This window comes from Salvelinus fontinalis, chromosome 22 (assembly GCF_029448725.1).
Source record: "Salvelinus fontinalis isolate EN_2023a chromosome 22, ASM2944872v1, whole genome shotgun sequence".
In the NCBI taxonomy this organism is placed as follows: Eukaryota; Metazoa; Chordata; class Actinopteri; order Salmoniformes; family Salmonidae; genus Salvelinus; species Salvelinus fontinalis.
In genome coordinates this window covers 21011396-21027025 of record NC_074686.1, presented here as the reverse complement: position 1 = coordinate 21027025, position 15630 = coordinate 21011396, and the positions used below count along the sequence as shown (strand labels likewise).

At 45.6% G+C, this 15630-nt stretch overlaps 1 protein-coding gene across 2 annotated transcripts in view; it reads left to right on the top strand.

Moving 5' to 3' along the window:
• The window catches only part of LOC129820013 (trafficking protein particle complex subunit 9-like), a 296319-nt gene that overhangs the window by 115047 nt on the left and 165642 nt on the right, over positions 1 to 15630 (top strand). For both annotated transcript variants that reach the window (XM_055876803.1, XM_055876802.1), the window contains one exon: positions 3144 to 3262. In XM_055876803.1, coding sequence (XP_055732778.1) covers positions 3144 to 3262 — 119 coding nt within the window. The remainder of the gene's footprint in view (positions 1 to 3143; positions 3263 to 15630) is intronic.

The following is a 15630-nucleotide window of genomic DNA, read 5'->3' as shown; positions in this document are numbered from 1 at the left end:
GTCCACGGTCATCTCTTTTTGTTTTGCTAACATTGAGTGAGAGATTATTTTCCTGACATCACACGCCGAGGGCCCTCACCTCCTCCCTGTAGGTTGTCTCGTTGTTGTTAGTAATCAAGCCTACCACTGTTGTCGTCTGCAAACTTGATGATTGAGTTGGAGGCGTGCATGGCCACGCAGTCATGGGTGAACAGGGAATACAGGAGGGGGCTGAGCACGCACCCTTGTGGGGCCCCAGTGTTGAGGATCAGCGAAGTGGAGATGTTGTTTCCTACCTTCACCACCTGGGGGCGGCTCGTCAGGAAGTCCAGGACTCAGTTGTACAGGGCGGGGTCAAGACCCAGGGACTCAAGCGTAATGATGAGTTTTGATGGTACTATGGTGTTGTATGCTGAGCTGTAGTCAATGAACATCATTCTTATGTAGGTATTCCTCTTGTCCAGATGGGATAGGGCAGTGTGATGGCGATTGCATCGTCTGTTGACCTAGCGTGATGGGAGTGGATCTAGGATATTAGGTAGGGTGGAGGTGATATGATCTTTGACTAGTCTCCCAAAGCACTTCATAATGACAGAAATTAGTGCTACGGGGCGATAGTCATTTAGTTGAGTTCAGTTTTATCCGACTGGATAAAATAATAAATAATAATAATTAGGCCCCCCCCCACATCAAAAACCAAAGTTGCGCCCCCGCTTTTAGTCGCCAAGTACCCAAGCATGTCTTTAACAGTCATAATCCATACATAACACTTTAGTAAGCAGTACATAAACATTCATAGATGTAAAATGATAATAAGATGTTTGATGGAAGACATATTGTTCACTTTGTCAACTCGCAAGTTAAATGTGATTAGAACCATCTATGAGGGATTGATAGTAAAACAACATCTTTATTTGCTCTGTCTGTCTGGATGATGTGGTTCTGTCTGTAATGCTGGATTTAGTATGACTCAAATGGCTGTGAGTAATGATAGCAATAATTTGTTCAGATCCTGCATTATCTCACTCTCATTTCCTCTCATCGTCTCTCTCCCTCTGCTGCTCCCTCATCTCTCTTTCTCTCTGATTTCTTTCTTGCTGTTATTCTCTCTCTCTCTCCCTCACTCTACATCTCTTTCTCTCGGCCTCTACTCATCTCTCTCCCTTTCCCCCTCTACTGCTCTCCTTCCATCTGAAAGAACCTCCTGCCTGCTTGTAATTTGGATGTTTGATGTTGTAATAATGACAGCAGAAAGTGTGGGCTTTTGAAAAGAGCCACTATAATTTATTTGTGTTCATTTTCTCTGTCTCTCGTTATCTGTCAGTCTCACCTGGGCTACTTTTGAGTCATATAGCTCCTAAAATAATACCAAGGAATTGTGATTCCTATTCCCGCTCTCTCTTTCTCACTCCCTCCCCCTCTCTCCCTTATTCTGAGACGCCTTGTGAGTACTCTTTCTCTCGCTCTCTTTCTCTTGTTGTGTAGGGCGGATATTGCCTATCTGTGATTCTTCGAATAAACTAATGTATGTTAATTGAGGGTCAAAGGTCCTGTGCGTGCTGCTTCCAGAGTCGACCTCTCTGCCCAGGTGTTGTCTCTCTCTCTCTCCCCACGGAACAGAACGGGACTTTGTTGAGTTGTATTTTACAGTCTCATGTTCCTCTCCCCTCAACAGGATATTGAAGAAGGGTTTCTGTTTACAATGCAGTCAGTCATAGGCCACCTTTTACTAGAATAGCTTTGACTCATCTTCTTTGAAAAGCAGAAGTGTGTGTGGAGCGGAGAGGTGGCGTTGCAGAAATTCACATTACCTCATCTTTTGTGGGAGACTTTGTTGATGATTTTCAGTGTGTCATTGTTTATTAGATCAATTCACTGTCACTAATATAATCTGTAGTGATTTATATTTAGTGTCAGACTCTCCCGCTAGGCGAATGAAGAGAGAGTTTGAGAGAGAGACAGCGAGAGAAAGAGACACGGATAGATGGAGAGTGATGGCAAGAAAAGAGGGATGATGATGTGCGACGTCGTCGTCAATCTCTCCCCCCGTTACTCACTCTCTCTCTCTCTCTGTCTCTCTCTCTCTGTTTGTCTCTGTATCTCCATCTCTCTCTGTCAGGATTAGACATGAAGATGTATGTGTGTCTGGAAACAGGCTGAAACAGGCCTTTATGGAAGCTCTAGTCAATGGAGAGACTGTTTATCAGTGTTCTCTCTTCCTCTTTCCCTCACCTCCCTCTGTCCGGATGCATATATCATCTCTTTCTGTGAGTAGGATATGGAGCATGAGAAAGACACAATGCTGACTGACACTGTGCCAGCTCTAGTGGTTCTGGGCTCATATTCACAAAGCATCTCCTAGTAGTTCTGATCTAGGATCAGGTGCACCCTGTCCATGTAATCTCATTCATTATGGTCTAAAAGGCTAAACTGATCTGAGAACAGCAGTCCTACTCTGAGAGGATTTATGAATATGGACATGCCAGCCATGTCAGTAGAATGTGTTGGAAAGCTTTGTATCAAAGAGGAATATGGAGTCAGAGCTGGCGGGCTCGAACTGTTATTCCTACCACGTCGTTCTCCTTTGTGTGTGTGTGTGTTCGTTGGCGCGTGCGTAAGTGCGTGTGTAAGGCGAGTGTGTGTGTTGTGGCCCAGATCTTTGCAGCAGCTAGCCCAGTGATTCCCTCAGGAGACAGAGATTTTTCCACTGACGTCAGAGAGACTGGGTGCTCAGTGCCTACGTCACACTGTGGGGTATTCTGTAGCGTAGCTAGCTGAAAATAGTAACCCCTTCAGTAGTCATTAATACAGGAAGCCAATCTGGCTGTTTGATGCTCCTCTGAAGCTCTGTGGAGGATTGTGTTGATTACAGCTCTGAACTCTACATAAAAAATAAAGAAAAAGAAAGATGGGTCATGAGCTACTGTTTCATATTCTGCTCACAAAATGTATTTAAATGATCATGTCCCTGTTTTTGAAGAAGAGATATGAGTTGCTCCTGACTTGACTAGGGAAAACTTTGGCTTCAGGGAAACTCTCACCCCAATATGTTTTTATGCTTATGTGAGTTTAAACAACTGTCAATGTTGTTAAATGAAATGTAGTCTGGGGTTACTGTAGTCGTGTGTCTTCTGACTGGCTGATTGTCTCTGCTGCTGTTCCAGATGGGATCAGTGTGACAGGCCTTCCCATCTCCAGCCCCCTGAGACAAGTCCTCAAACCCCGGGCCGAGTCCAAGCCCCTGGGCAGCGAGTCCAGCAAGACAGACTACAACCACGTCAAGGTAGGACTGACACCTCTCCTCTCCCCTTTCCTCCCCTATTATCTCTAAACAATGTTCTCTTTTATTACCACAGTGAGGCTGCAGCATGAACATTTCTCTACTTAATCATTTCCGTGGCACTTCACGCATTTGAATTTCATGGCTTCCAAAGTTTTTTTTTATCTCCCTCCTTGTATTGCTGTCTGTCTTTTAACCCATTTTCTGATGCTGCAGATAAATAATGAGCCGATCATGTTGGTGGTAATTAGGGTGGGTGTAACTGTTTGTTTAAAAAGCAGGGAGGGAGCTGAGGACAGACAGACAGACAGACAGACTGCAGCTTTTCACACATAGAAAAGAAGGTACACAGAGGGAGACAGGGTGAAAGGAAAGCTAAGTCAAACTGTATTCAGTTCTCTAATACTGAATAAATGTTAGGCCTGTTTCTAGCTTTTTCACTTCATTTTTGTTGTTGACATTTTCAGAATCAAACGGGCTCATTACATACAACAATTAAACGTGTTCCAGTAAACAGACCAACCTGTAAATAAGAACGGACCAGCAACAATAGAAAAGAAAATTAAACCAAATGAACAAAACAAAGAATAAAGGTGATCTAATCAATCCCAGGGAAAACATGTCTTCAAAAGCAGTGTAGATGGATTTATTCTTTTAAAAGAGGGTTATCCCAGCTTTCCAGTGATACCACGTTCATTTCTCAACTCTTGAAATTGCCGCGTGGCAAATCAAATAAATGCAATGACAGCAATTTATATTACAACACTGTCTCAGACTTTGAAAACGCCTGACAAAACCCATTACATATATAGAATCTATACAGGAGGAAGAATCTCATTCTTAATTATTTTGCCCTCCAACTCTCCAGTGTAAATATGAAGCTGTCCGTTCCATTAGTGGGCTGGTTGAGCTTGTTAAGAACAGAGTAGAGCACGTCAAACAGGTAGCTCAGCGTCTCAGTGCAGATTAGGTTGGTTTGACAGTTTAGCTGCAGAGGTAATCCCAGACCTGGCCAATTACACATCATGTGGTAACTCTGCCATTATGTAGCCCTGTGTGTGCGTGTTCACCTTGCGTCCCGGATAACGGACATCACATATGGATACGGTGGGATTTGCATCTCCCTACCTGTGTTTGAGTGTTTATAGTACCAGTCAAAAGTTTAGACACCTACTCATTCCAGGGTTTTTCTTTATTTGTACTTTTTTCTACGTTTGCTGGTGACACTGTCTGTGATTTATTTAGAATTCAAGGGCAATTTATTTATTTATTTATTTATTAATTTTCTCCCCTTTTCTCCCCAATTTTCGTGGTATCCAATCGCTAGTAATTACTATCTTGTCTCATCGCTACAACTCCCGTACGGGCTCGGGAGAGACGAAGGTCGACAGCCATGCGTCCTCCGAGGCACAACCCAACCAAGCCGCACTGCTTCTTTAACACAGCGCGCCTCCAACCCGGAAGCCAGCCACACCAATGTGTCGGAGGAAACACCGTGCACCTGGCCCCCTTGGTTAGCGCGCACTGCACCCAGCCCGCCACAGGAGTCGCTGGAGCGTGATGAGACAAGGAAATCCCTACCGGCCAAACCCTCCCTATCCCGGACGACGCTAGCCCAATTGTGCGTCGCCCCACGGACCTCCCGGTCGCGGCCGGCTGCGACAGAGCCTGGGGGCGAACCCAGAGACTCTGGTGGCGCAGTTAGCACTGCGATGCAGTGCCCTAGACCACTGCGCCACCCGGGAGGCCAAGGGCAATTTGACCAAGAAGGAGAGTGATGGTGTGCTGCATCAGATGACCTGGCCTCCACAATACCCCGACTTCAACCCAATTGAGATGGTTTGGGATGAGTTGGACTGCAGAGTGAAGGAAAAGCAGCCAACAAGTGCTCAGCATATTTGGGAATTCCTTCAAGACTGTTGGAAAAGCATTCCAAGTGAAGCTGGTTGAGAGAATGCCAAGAGTGTGCAAAGCTGTCATCAAGACAAAGGGTGGCTACTGTGAAGAATCTCAAATATAAACTATATTTTGATTCGATTTTTGGTAACTCCATATGTGTTATTTCATAGTTTTGATGTCGTCACTATTATTCTACAATGTAGATAATAGTGTAATAAAAACCCTTGAATGAGTCGGTGTGTCCAAACTTTTGACTGGTACTGTATGTACGGCACTATATGGATTCATATTTCCTGCGGCATCCGACTCATCGTTTTGCTGCAACATTGTTTTTAGTTTGACTCACACTCTAGATGTGTTCTTAGCTAGCCTAGTGGTTTAAGTGCAGGTCATGCATAATATCACTCATGGCATAGTGTCTGCCCACTATTCCGTACTGAAAACAACAACTCAAACCTACATGGACTACCTTTTTTGTCCGTTTTTGCTCGAAGTAAATGTACGTTCTATTGAAAGCCATGATTTTATAATGACATATCCCATTTACATTTACATTTACATTTAAGTCATTTAGCAGACGCTCTTATCCAGAGCGACTTACCCATTCATACTGTATTGCAGCTGAAATGCCTTGTTGTGTGCACAGATTGGGTCAACCAACTGTTTTTCACGCTGTAGTTCTACTTCATTGATTATATTTAGTTTTAACCTTCTCATTGGTGTGTTTGATAAGCTTTTACCTTCATCTACCTTTTTGTGTGTGTGTGTTAGCAATTGATGTTATTCTTCAATAACACAAACTCCAAAGCAAATCAGGGGGAGAGAAATTGGTTTATTCAAAGAGGACAAATCATAGATGTTATGCTGGGAGGTAGATGTTCAGTCTCCCCTGTCCTCAGCTTTTCTCCACAGAACAAAGAAACAGGATGCCATTTATAACCCCCTACCCTAGCTTGGGGTTGACCAATCAGAAGTTCTTGCAGTACAACTGGGCCAATGGCAAAGAACAAGTATCCTGCTCCAGACTCAATGAACAGACCGTAGCACACACAGCTCTGAGTTCAGGACTTCAGGACAGCTGTTGAACTGAAGACCAACTATTTACATTGACAATTCCCTATTGACCATTAGTACTATATTTAGTTTACTATTGTAAAGTGGCTGTTCCACTGGATGTCATAAGGTGAATGCACCAATTTGTAAGTCGCTCTGGATAAGAGCGTCTGCTAAATGACTTAAATGTAAATGTAAATGTAGTACTTTCGTCCTCTCATCCTTTGAGTTGTGTATTTATCTTCACAATATTATTGTGTGTGTTTAGCTTACCTTCGCCTCCATGCTGATCAGACTGCCTGTCCAATAGGAACCAGTGATATTTCCCTCTGAGCCACCTGGTGAACTTTCCTATTCCTTGTCGTAATGATATTTCTACTCTGTGCCTCTGCATTTGTTACAGTGGTTAGCTACACATAACAGCCTGCCTGGAAATGCCACAGGAATACGTTCAGTCTGTGTGTGTGTGTGTGTGTGTGTGTGTGTGTGTGTGTGTGTGTGTGTGTGTGTGTGTGTGTGTGTGTGTGTGTGTGTGTGTGTGTGTGTGCGTATTATGCTCAACGATTCCCAGGAAATAAGATATCATAAATTAAGGCTGTTCTGTAATCCTTCGACAGGAAGTGAAGGTGAGAGTTTGTCCCTTGACCTTTGTATTGCTAACTGTTACTCCCCATCATTTCCCCACTACATCAGACAAGTGGAAGTGTTTTCAGAAATGTGTCGACTGTCAGGGGGAAGGACCGTCTCATGTTGAAGGAAGTCTCACTTTTAAAATACCATTCTGTTCCCAAATGATTTGCACATTTGCAATCAATTAATGGACTATCCCCTCTCTGCCTTCCTGTCTATTTTCACTCTGTCTTTTCCCTGAGGTCTTGCTGTGGTATGCATATTTGTGTTTGTTTGGTTGTGTTTGCGTGTGTTTGAGCGACAGTGTTGCTGGGTAGCATCTCTACCCTCTTTCTTACCTGTACACGGTTGTGACTCAGGCAGTACAGGAAGAGAAGCGTGTGCGAAAAGGACAACTCCATTGTATGGAGATGTAGGTGAGAGAATGGTTTGAGGGACAGGCCTGGGGAGTAGAGAGGAGGGGAAAAAGTAATAATCCCTCTGGTCTTTATCAGGGGTGCAAACTAATCATCTTTCAGCAAAATTTGCCATTTTTAATCCAAAATAGGTGACCTACGTGAATCGTGCAGATCCGATGAGAAAAGGTTTGGGGGGAGGGTGGGCTTTGGATCACTACTGACTGTAAACGAAGGAGTGATGCACGTTTGGAGCAATACTGGCTGTATCCAAGGCTCAGCCAATCGTTCACATAACAACAGAATGCAGCACGCGACTGAAGAGAGAAGAGACAACCAATTTACTAGTTACAGAATTAGTGCGCGCTCTGGAAAGACAGCAGTAGGGTGCAAAGGCAGTTTGCTAGTTACAGCAGCGCGTCCCTGAACGATAAAGAAGAGGTAGGTGAGAAGCCTGACCACGGAGACGGGGGTGAGAAGGTGATGAATGAGCTGTAACTGAAAAACAACTGGCATTTGGAAAGTTTGAGGTGAGGGAGAAAGTGTGGTGGAACAAGTATTGTTTGCATTTTTAAGTATCTCGCTATAGTAGCTGGATCGAATTCTCCATTAGCTAGCCAGAGAAATGTTGAGCAACATTAGCCAACTTAGCTGATCAAATAATTTAGTTTATTGTTTGAAAATGAGCTGGCTAATAAAGTCAGACAGCTAGCTAGCTAACGTTACAACATCAGATGAGCTAACGTTAGTAACCTAACCAATTCACTATAGTATTAACTGGTATACGACTCCTTGCCGTTCCTCAAGTTATTTGAGTTGCTTACTGGACCCTGGCAAACTATGTGAAATGTTAACTAGTTAACGAACAAACTACTATCTGTGAACCAATGTTTTCCCTCTACAGTATGTGGTTAATTTTCAGAATGCGAGAATTGGGTGAAAATGAGGTGTTGCTTGTTAAACAAGTGGATTCAGGGATGAAGTGTAGCTGGAGCTGGGCCTGGCTTAAACTGGAGAGGTGAAGGAAACGCCACACGCTTTCCCTCTTTCAATACAGTAGATAAAAGGGGTATGCCAGGTGTACTCTCTGCCTGAAATAGATCAATTATGTCAACAAAGGGTATTATGCTCTGCTGGCACATTGTAGAACAGATGTCCACAGGCAGAAAGTGTACAATGTAATAATGTGCAGTGTAGCCCAAATATATTGCTTTTGTTGTGTTGAACTTGACAGTAACACTTTTGTATGAGTGAGGGGGGATTGTTACATTTTTTTACTCAGTGGATGTTATTTTTGCACACATGTAGCCATTATAGTGGCCACTATAATAGAGCAAAAATAGAATGCCTGTATGTTTCATTCTATTTCTACGTTTAAGATGTTTTTTCCCCCAAGTGCAATATGTATATGTGTGTGGTCACAAGCATTACATTATAAAGGCTGTCATGGCTAACTGCAATATTAGTGTATTGGTTTGAGTGTCATGGCAGTAAAGTCTATGCAACAAATACATTAAATTTTTTAGCTGTAAGTTAGGTTCACATTAACCACTTTTTATTTTATTTTACACACAGAGACTGATTATGTAAATCATATTCTTTGTTTAATTAGTTAAAACCTGCATTTCCCCCTAGTAGGGATTTGTTTTTGCATATTTCAGTGCAACACAAAAAATTTCACCTTTTTGGGCCCTCAGCAGTTTACATCTCTGATAAATAACCATTGAACTCAATGAATATAATTCTGTGGTGGTATAGTCATTTAACATGTGGTGGTATATTAATTTAACAGGTCTTGGTATAGTCATTTAACAGGTGGTGGTATAGTCATTTAACAGGTGGTGGTGGTATAGTCATTTAACAGGTGGTGGTATAGTCATTTAACAGGTGGTGGTATAGTCATTTAACAGGTGGTGGTATAGTCATTTAACAGGTGGTGGTATAGTCATTTAACATGTGGTGGTATAGTCATTTAACAGGTGGTGGTATAGTCAGTTAACAGGTGGTGGTATAGTCAGTTAACAGGTGGTGGTATAGTCAGTTAACAGGTGGTGGTATAGTCATTTAACAGGTGGTGGTATAGTTATTTAACAGGTGGTGGTGGTATAGTCATTTAACATGTGGTGGTATAGTCAGTTAACAGGTGGTGGTATAGTCATTTAACAGGTGGTGGTATAGTCATTTAACAGGTGGTGGTATAGTCATTTAACAGGTGGTGGTATAGTCATTTAACATGTGGTGGTGGTATAGTCATTTAACATGTGGTGGTGGTATAGTCATTTAACAGGTGGTGGTATAGTCATTTAACAGGTGGTGGTGGTATAGTCATTTAACAGGTGGTGGTGGTATAGTCATTTAACAGGTGGTGGTGGTATAGTCATTTAACAGGTGGTGGTGGTATAGTCATTTAACAGGTGGTGGTGGTATAGTCATTTAACAGGTGGTGGTATAGTCATTTAACAGGTGGTGGTATAGTCATTTAACATGTGGTGGTGGTATAGTCATTTAACAGGTGGTGGTATAGTCAGTTAACAGGTGGTGGTATAGTCATTTATGATCATATATTGAAAACCCCAGATAAACAAACCTACACCACACAATGCAAGTGATGGCAAACTTTACAGCCATAACGAGTAAGATATCAAAGATGTTACATCCCCTCCTCTACTTCCATTCATATTATCTTGGCAGAAACTTTACCTTCCCATTGATTAATCCTCTCTCCACCTCCCCCATCCCCTCCCTTCTCTCTCAATGTCCTATGTAAGCATTTTCTTAATGAAAGAGGGTGGCCTTCCATTGCCTGTATTGAGAGAATGAGAGAGAAGGAGACAGAGAGAGATTGAGCGGGAAAGAGCTTCTAGGAGAGAGAGGGTGATAGTTTCTCCTGAGAGGGAGAGAGAGACCAGTTTTGTCATCCTCAGACTAGGCAGTAGAGGTGGCTAGCTGCCACAGAAGTATAGTTACGGTCAGAGCAGAGCAGGGGACGGAGGGTAGGGGATAATGTCAGAGCAGAGGACGGAGGGTAGGGGATAATGTCAGAGCAGAGGACGGAGGGTAGGGGATAATGTCAGAGCAGGGGACGGAGGGTAGGGGATAATGTCAGAGCAGAGGACAGAGGGTAGGGGATAATGTCAGAGCAGAGGACGGAGGGTAGGGGATAATGTCAGAGCAGGGGACGGAGGATAGGGGATAATGTCAGAGCAGGGGACGGAGGGTAGGGGATAATGTCAGAGCAGGGGACGGAGGGTAGGGGATAATGTCAGAGCAGGGGACGGAGGGTAGGGGATAATGTCAGAGCAGAGGACAGAGGGTAGGGGATAATGTCAGAGCAGAGGACGGAGGGTAGGGGATAATGTCAGAGCAGGGGACGGAGGATAGGGGATAATGTCAGAGCAGGGGACGGAGGGTAGGGGATAATGTCAGAGCAGGGGACGGAGGGTAGGGGATAATGTCAGAGCAGAGGACAGAGGGTAGGGGATAATGTCAGAGCAGAGGACGGAGGGTAGGGGATAATGTCAGAGCAGGGGACGGAGGGTAGGGGATAATGTCAGAGCAGGGGACGGAGGGTAGGGGATAATGTCAGAGCATGGGACGGAGGGTAGGGGATAATGTCAGAGCAGGGGACGGAGGGTAGGGCATAATGTCAGAGCAGGGGACGGAGGGTAGGGCATAATGTCAGAGCAGGGGACGGAGGGTAGGGGATAATGTCAGAGCAGGGGACGGAGGGTAGGGGATAATGTAATCCAGGGGAGATGAAGCCAGGTGGCTGGTTGCTATTTTTAGCCCTCTCCACTCTTCCCTCCCACCTCCTTTCCCTCCCTCTCTTCTTGGTGCTGATGTGAGATCAGCTCTGCGAACACATTCAGACCCAGCCTACTGATGGGGATATTTATAACTGCTGTCTGCTGCTTGCCTGCACAAGTGTGAAACTCTGGAATGGAAAAACCATTTATTCTCAGTGTTTTGTTGTTTACCATTAGGCCTAGCCACAGTAACTCTTTGAGAGAGCGTACTGCGGCATCCGTGGGAAAAACACGAAACAAAAACAAAGGGGAACAGGAAGTGGTTAGTGCACTTGTTTTGCTATTCTGATCACGATCATTGTTGTATTACGATCATGTCTTAGCCTGCTAAGAAACACTCCTATAACACAGTTATCTCTGCATTAGATACCATCGTTTTCTCCAGTAATAGAGATGCATTCTGATCAACAGCTCAGTAGGGCGATGTTCCATATGAAATATGGATGCTAATGTGAGATGGGCGAAAGGAGATATTTTCCTCCTCCAGGCTGAGTCTCATGTTTAATTTACAATAACTTGTCTGCATCAGAAACTGATCTGATCTACAGAATCACATAAATGTTTTAACAAGCTGCAGAGAAGGTACATGGAAATTAATGTTTTTAGGAAGAACTGACGATGTGATTATTTTCTTATGGTGTTTGAACAAGTAGAGCTAGCGACTGTACCTGTTTATGTTTTTAGTTGACCTCTATACTCTAGAGACCCCTACACACACACACACAGACCCAGACCCAGACCCAGAGCAGTGCTGAGTCATCAGCCAGCAGCCTCTTTGAAGTGTGGTGTAATTGACAGTGGGCTCAGGAGGTGTGGTGTTCTGCTGCTGCTCTCCTGTGGATCATCTCTAATACATCTCATACATCCTGAGAAGGCCAACCTTCCCATCTCCCCTGTCCCCCCATCTGACCTTCCCAACTACACTGTCCCCCCATCTCACCTTCCCAATTACACTGGCTCCCCATATGACCTTCCCACCTCCCCTGTCCCCCCCCATCTTACCTTCCCAACTACACTGGCTCCCCATATGACCTTCTCACCTCCCCTCTCCCCCATCTCACCTCCCCTCTCCCCCATCTCACCTCCCCTGTTCCCCATCCCACCTCGCCCATCCCACCTCCCATCTCCCCCATCCCACCTGCCCTCTCCCCCCATCCCACCTCTCCACCTCCCGTCTCCCCATTCCATCTCTCCACCTCCCGTCTCCCCCATCCGACCTCTCCACCTCCCATCTCCACCATCCGAACTCCCCATCTGACCTCTCCATCTCCCACCTCTTTCTTCCCCCGCCCGACCTCTCCACCTCCCGTCTCCCCCATTCGACCTCTCCACCTCCCATCTCCCCCATTCGACCTCTCCACCTCCCGTCTCCCCCATTCGACCTCTCCACCTCCCGTCTCCCCCATCTGACCTCTCCACCTCCCGTCTCCCCCATCCGACCTCTCCACCTCCCGTCTCCCCCATCCGACCTTTCCACCTCCCGTCTCCCCCATTCGACCTCTCCACCTCCCGTCTCCCCCATTCGACCTCTCCACCTCCCGTCTCCCCCATTCGACCTCTCCACCTCCCGTCTCCCCCATCTGACCTCTCCACCTCCCGTCTCCCCCATCTGACCTCTCCACCTCCCGTCTCCCCCATCTGACCTCTCCACCTCCCGTCTCCCCCATCTGACCTCTCCACCTCCCGTCTCCCCCATCTGACCTCTCCACCTCCCGTCTCCCCCATTCGACCTCTCCACCTCCCGTCTCCCCCATTCGACCTCTCCACCTCCCGTCTCCCCCATCTGACCTCTCCACCTCCCGTCTCCCCCATCTGACCTCTCCACCTCCCGTCTCCCCCATTCGACCTCTCCACCTCCCGTCTCCCCCATTCGACCTCTCCACCTCCCGTCTCCCCCATTCGACCTCTCCACCTCCCGTCTCCCCCATTCGACCTCTCCACCTCCCGTCTCCCCCATTCGACCTCTCCACCTCCCGTCTCCCCCATTCGACCTCTCCACCTCCCGTCTCCTCCCATCTGACCTCTCCACCTCCCGTCTCCCCCATCTGACCTCTCCATCTCCCGTCTCCTCCCATCTGACCTCTCCACCTCCCGTCTCCTCCCATCTGACCTCTCCACCTCCCGTCTCCTCCCATCTGACCTCTCCACCTCCCGTCTCCTCCCATCTGACCTCTCCACCTCCCGTCTCCTCCATTCGACCTCTCCACCTCCCGCCTCCCCCATCCGACCTCTCCATCTCCCCTCTCCCCCCATCCGACCTCCGCCATTTCATTTTCCCACCTCCCCTCTCCACCTCCCCTCTCCCACCATCCCACCTCTCCACCTCCCATCTCCCACCACGTGAGCTTTCCATCTCCCCCATCCCACCTCTCCACCTCCCCTCTCCCCATCCCACCTTCACAGCTCCCCTGTCCTCCCATTTTACCTCTCCCCCATCCGACCTCTCCAACTCCTCTCTACTTCCCCTCTTCCCCCATCCGACTTCCCCATCCCATCTCCCCTCTCCCCCATCCGAACTCCCCATCCTCCCCTATCCCACCTCCCCCCTTCCCATCTCTCCACCTCCCCATTCTACTCTCTACTCTGACCACAGATTGAGCACTTTTGTGTCTTATGAGTCGCTCAACCATTTCTCTCAGGATGTTCAATTATTGCCAATAATTGGGCAAAAGATCGGAATTGGGCTGCCTGTGTAAACGCAGCCAAAGTCTAAATAACCTTGCTACCAGAACCATTCATGCCTGAAACACACTCTATCCATACACACCATAGGCCTACAACCTGCGTCATTGCTTTCCAAAATGTCACCATCAAGGTTGTTTTTGTGTTCAGTGTCACTCAATTCAGGAGGTGATTTGAATTTAAAATTCAAACATGGAATTATGTTTGAAATAAATAGCTTCTCCTCTTCAGTTTATTGAAAAGTCAATGAAAATGACTTCCTTCAATTATTGAATTGGAATTTCAGTTTTCTTCCTGACTGCTTCAATTCAAATTGACCCCAACCCTGTAGGGAACGTTTACTCATACATTTGTTATGTAATGTTTATTTTTTTTTTTTTTTTAATTTATACTGGGAATCTGTGTACCTTTCTCATTATGCACGTTATTCTTCCTGTAGTCTGGAGGCTTTGTATAACAACGGTAAACACGTTGATGATGCTGTTTGTGTTTGTCCCTCCACAGTTGAACATTCTGAGAGAAATGGACAAGTTACTCCTAAGATACAAACGTGCTCAATCTGTTGTGCTTGGTGGATACATATGCAGACAGAGTACATCTCACCATTCTTCTGTGAGTTTATGTCTGAGGAAAATACATACACGTGCACACACACACGCCCACATACACACCCTCCGACTAAGGGGTGGAATAGGGAGATGCAACCTTTCATGGCGAATAAAGCATTGATTTTAATGAGCATGTGCGTACCAGACTAAACACAATGTTCTCAATCTCCTTTTACCAGGTTTCAACAGCCACTGGTGTTATTTCCAGTGATCCAATGACATCTCTCTATATTCTTCCCTATGGCTATTCATGTGATAGCGTTGATAACCTTTGTGAGCTTTCTGAGGCAATGGCCAAGTCCCCTGCTCTTCTCTCTCTGACAGAGATGTTGTGAAATGTAACCAGGGTCAGATCACTAGAATTAGGTACACTTCTCACGGTTGCTGTGCCTTTTCTACGCAGTCCAACCCTGCTACTCCTGTAGAATGGATTTGACAGCTTCTGCACCTGGCAGTGTTTGACATTGGTTAGCTTGGTGAAAGTTGGTTGGCTATGAATTTGAGAGCGAGAATAATTATGTTGATGATGATTGAGCAATCAGGTGGCATGATCAGAAGCAGTGTGTCAACAACTTTATTCCTCTAATCTATTCACTTTAACACTAATTCACTTTCATCTAACTGCTGACAGCTGTACTCCAGCCCCACTAGTGGGATGGACACCTTACAGGTAGGCTTGGCGTATAAACTGTATTCCGGGTATTTGGAAATAGTTACAGGTAGTCTAGTGGTTAGAGTGTTGTGCCAGTAACCGAAAGGTTGCTAGATCGAATCCCAGAACTGACAAGGTAAAAATCGGTCGTTCTGCCCTGAACAAAGCAGTTAACCCACTGTTCCTCGGCCGTGATTGTAAATAAGAATTTGTTCTTAACTGACTTGCCTAGTTAAATAAATACAAAAAAAAAAAAAAAAGTAAAATATTAAGATGAGTGAGCTGCAAGACTTCGCTCTCACACAGTCACACACAGTATAATACGTTAAGTCACACACAGTGCAATACGTTAAGTGAGATGAAGCTGATCACGTTCTTCATTTCACCTATCACATTATTTTACATTATGACGCTTACAAGTAGTCCCCAGTCACTTATTACAAGCACACAAAGACGAGAGACCGGTGTTGTGCAGCACACCAAGTGATCTAGTTACAGTATGGAATTCACAACTAAATGCTTGCCGGCTAGATGTCTTGTAACTTAAGTGAACTGACTAAAATGTGCTAAATACTCTATGCATTTAGCATGCAGTTGTGCATTTACTCTATGCAGTTGTGCATTTTGTTTGCTAACGTAGTTGCTA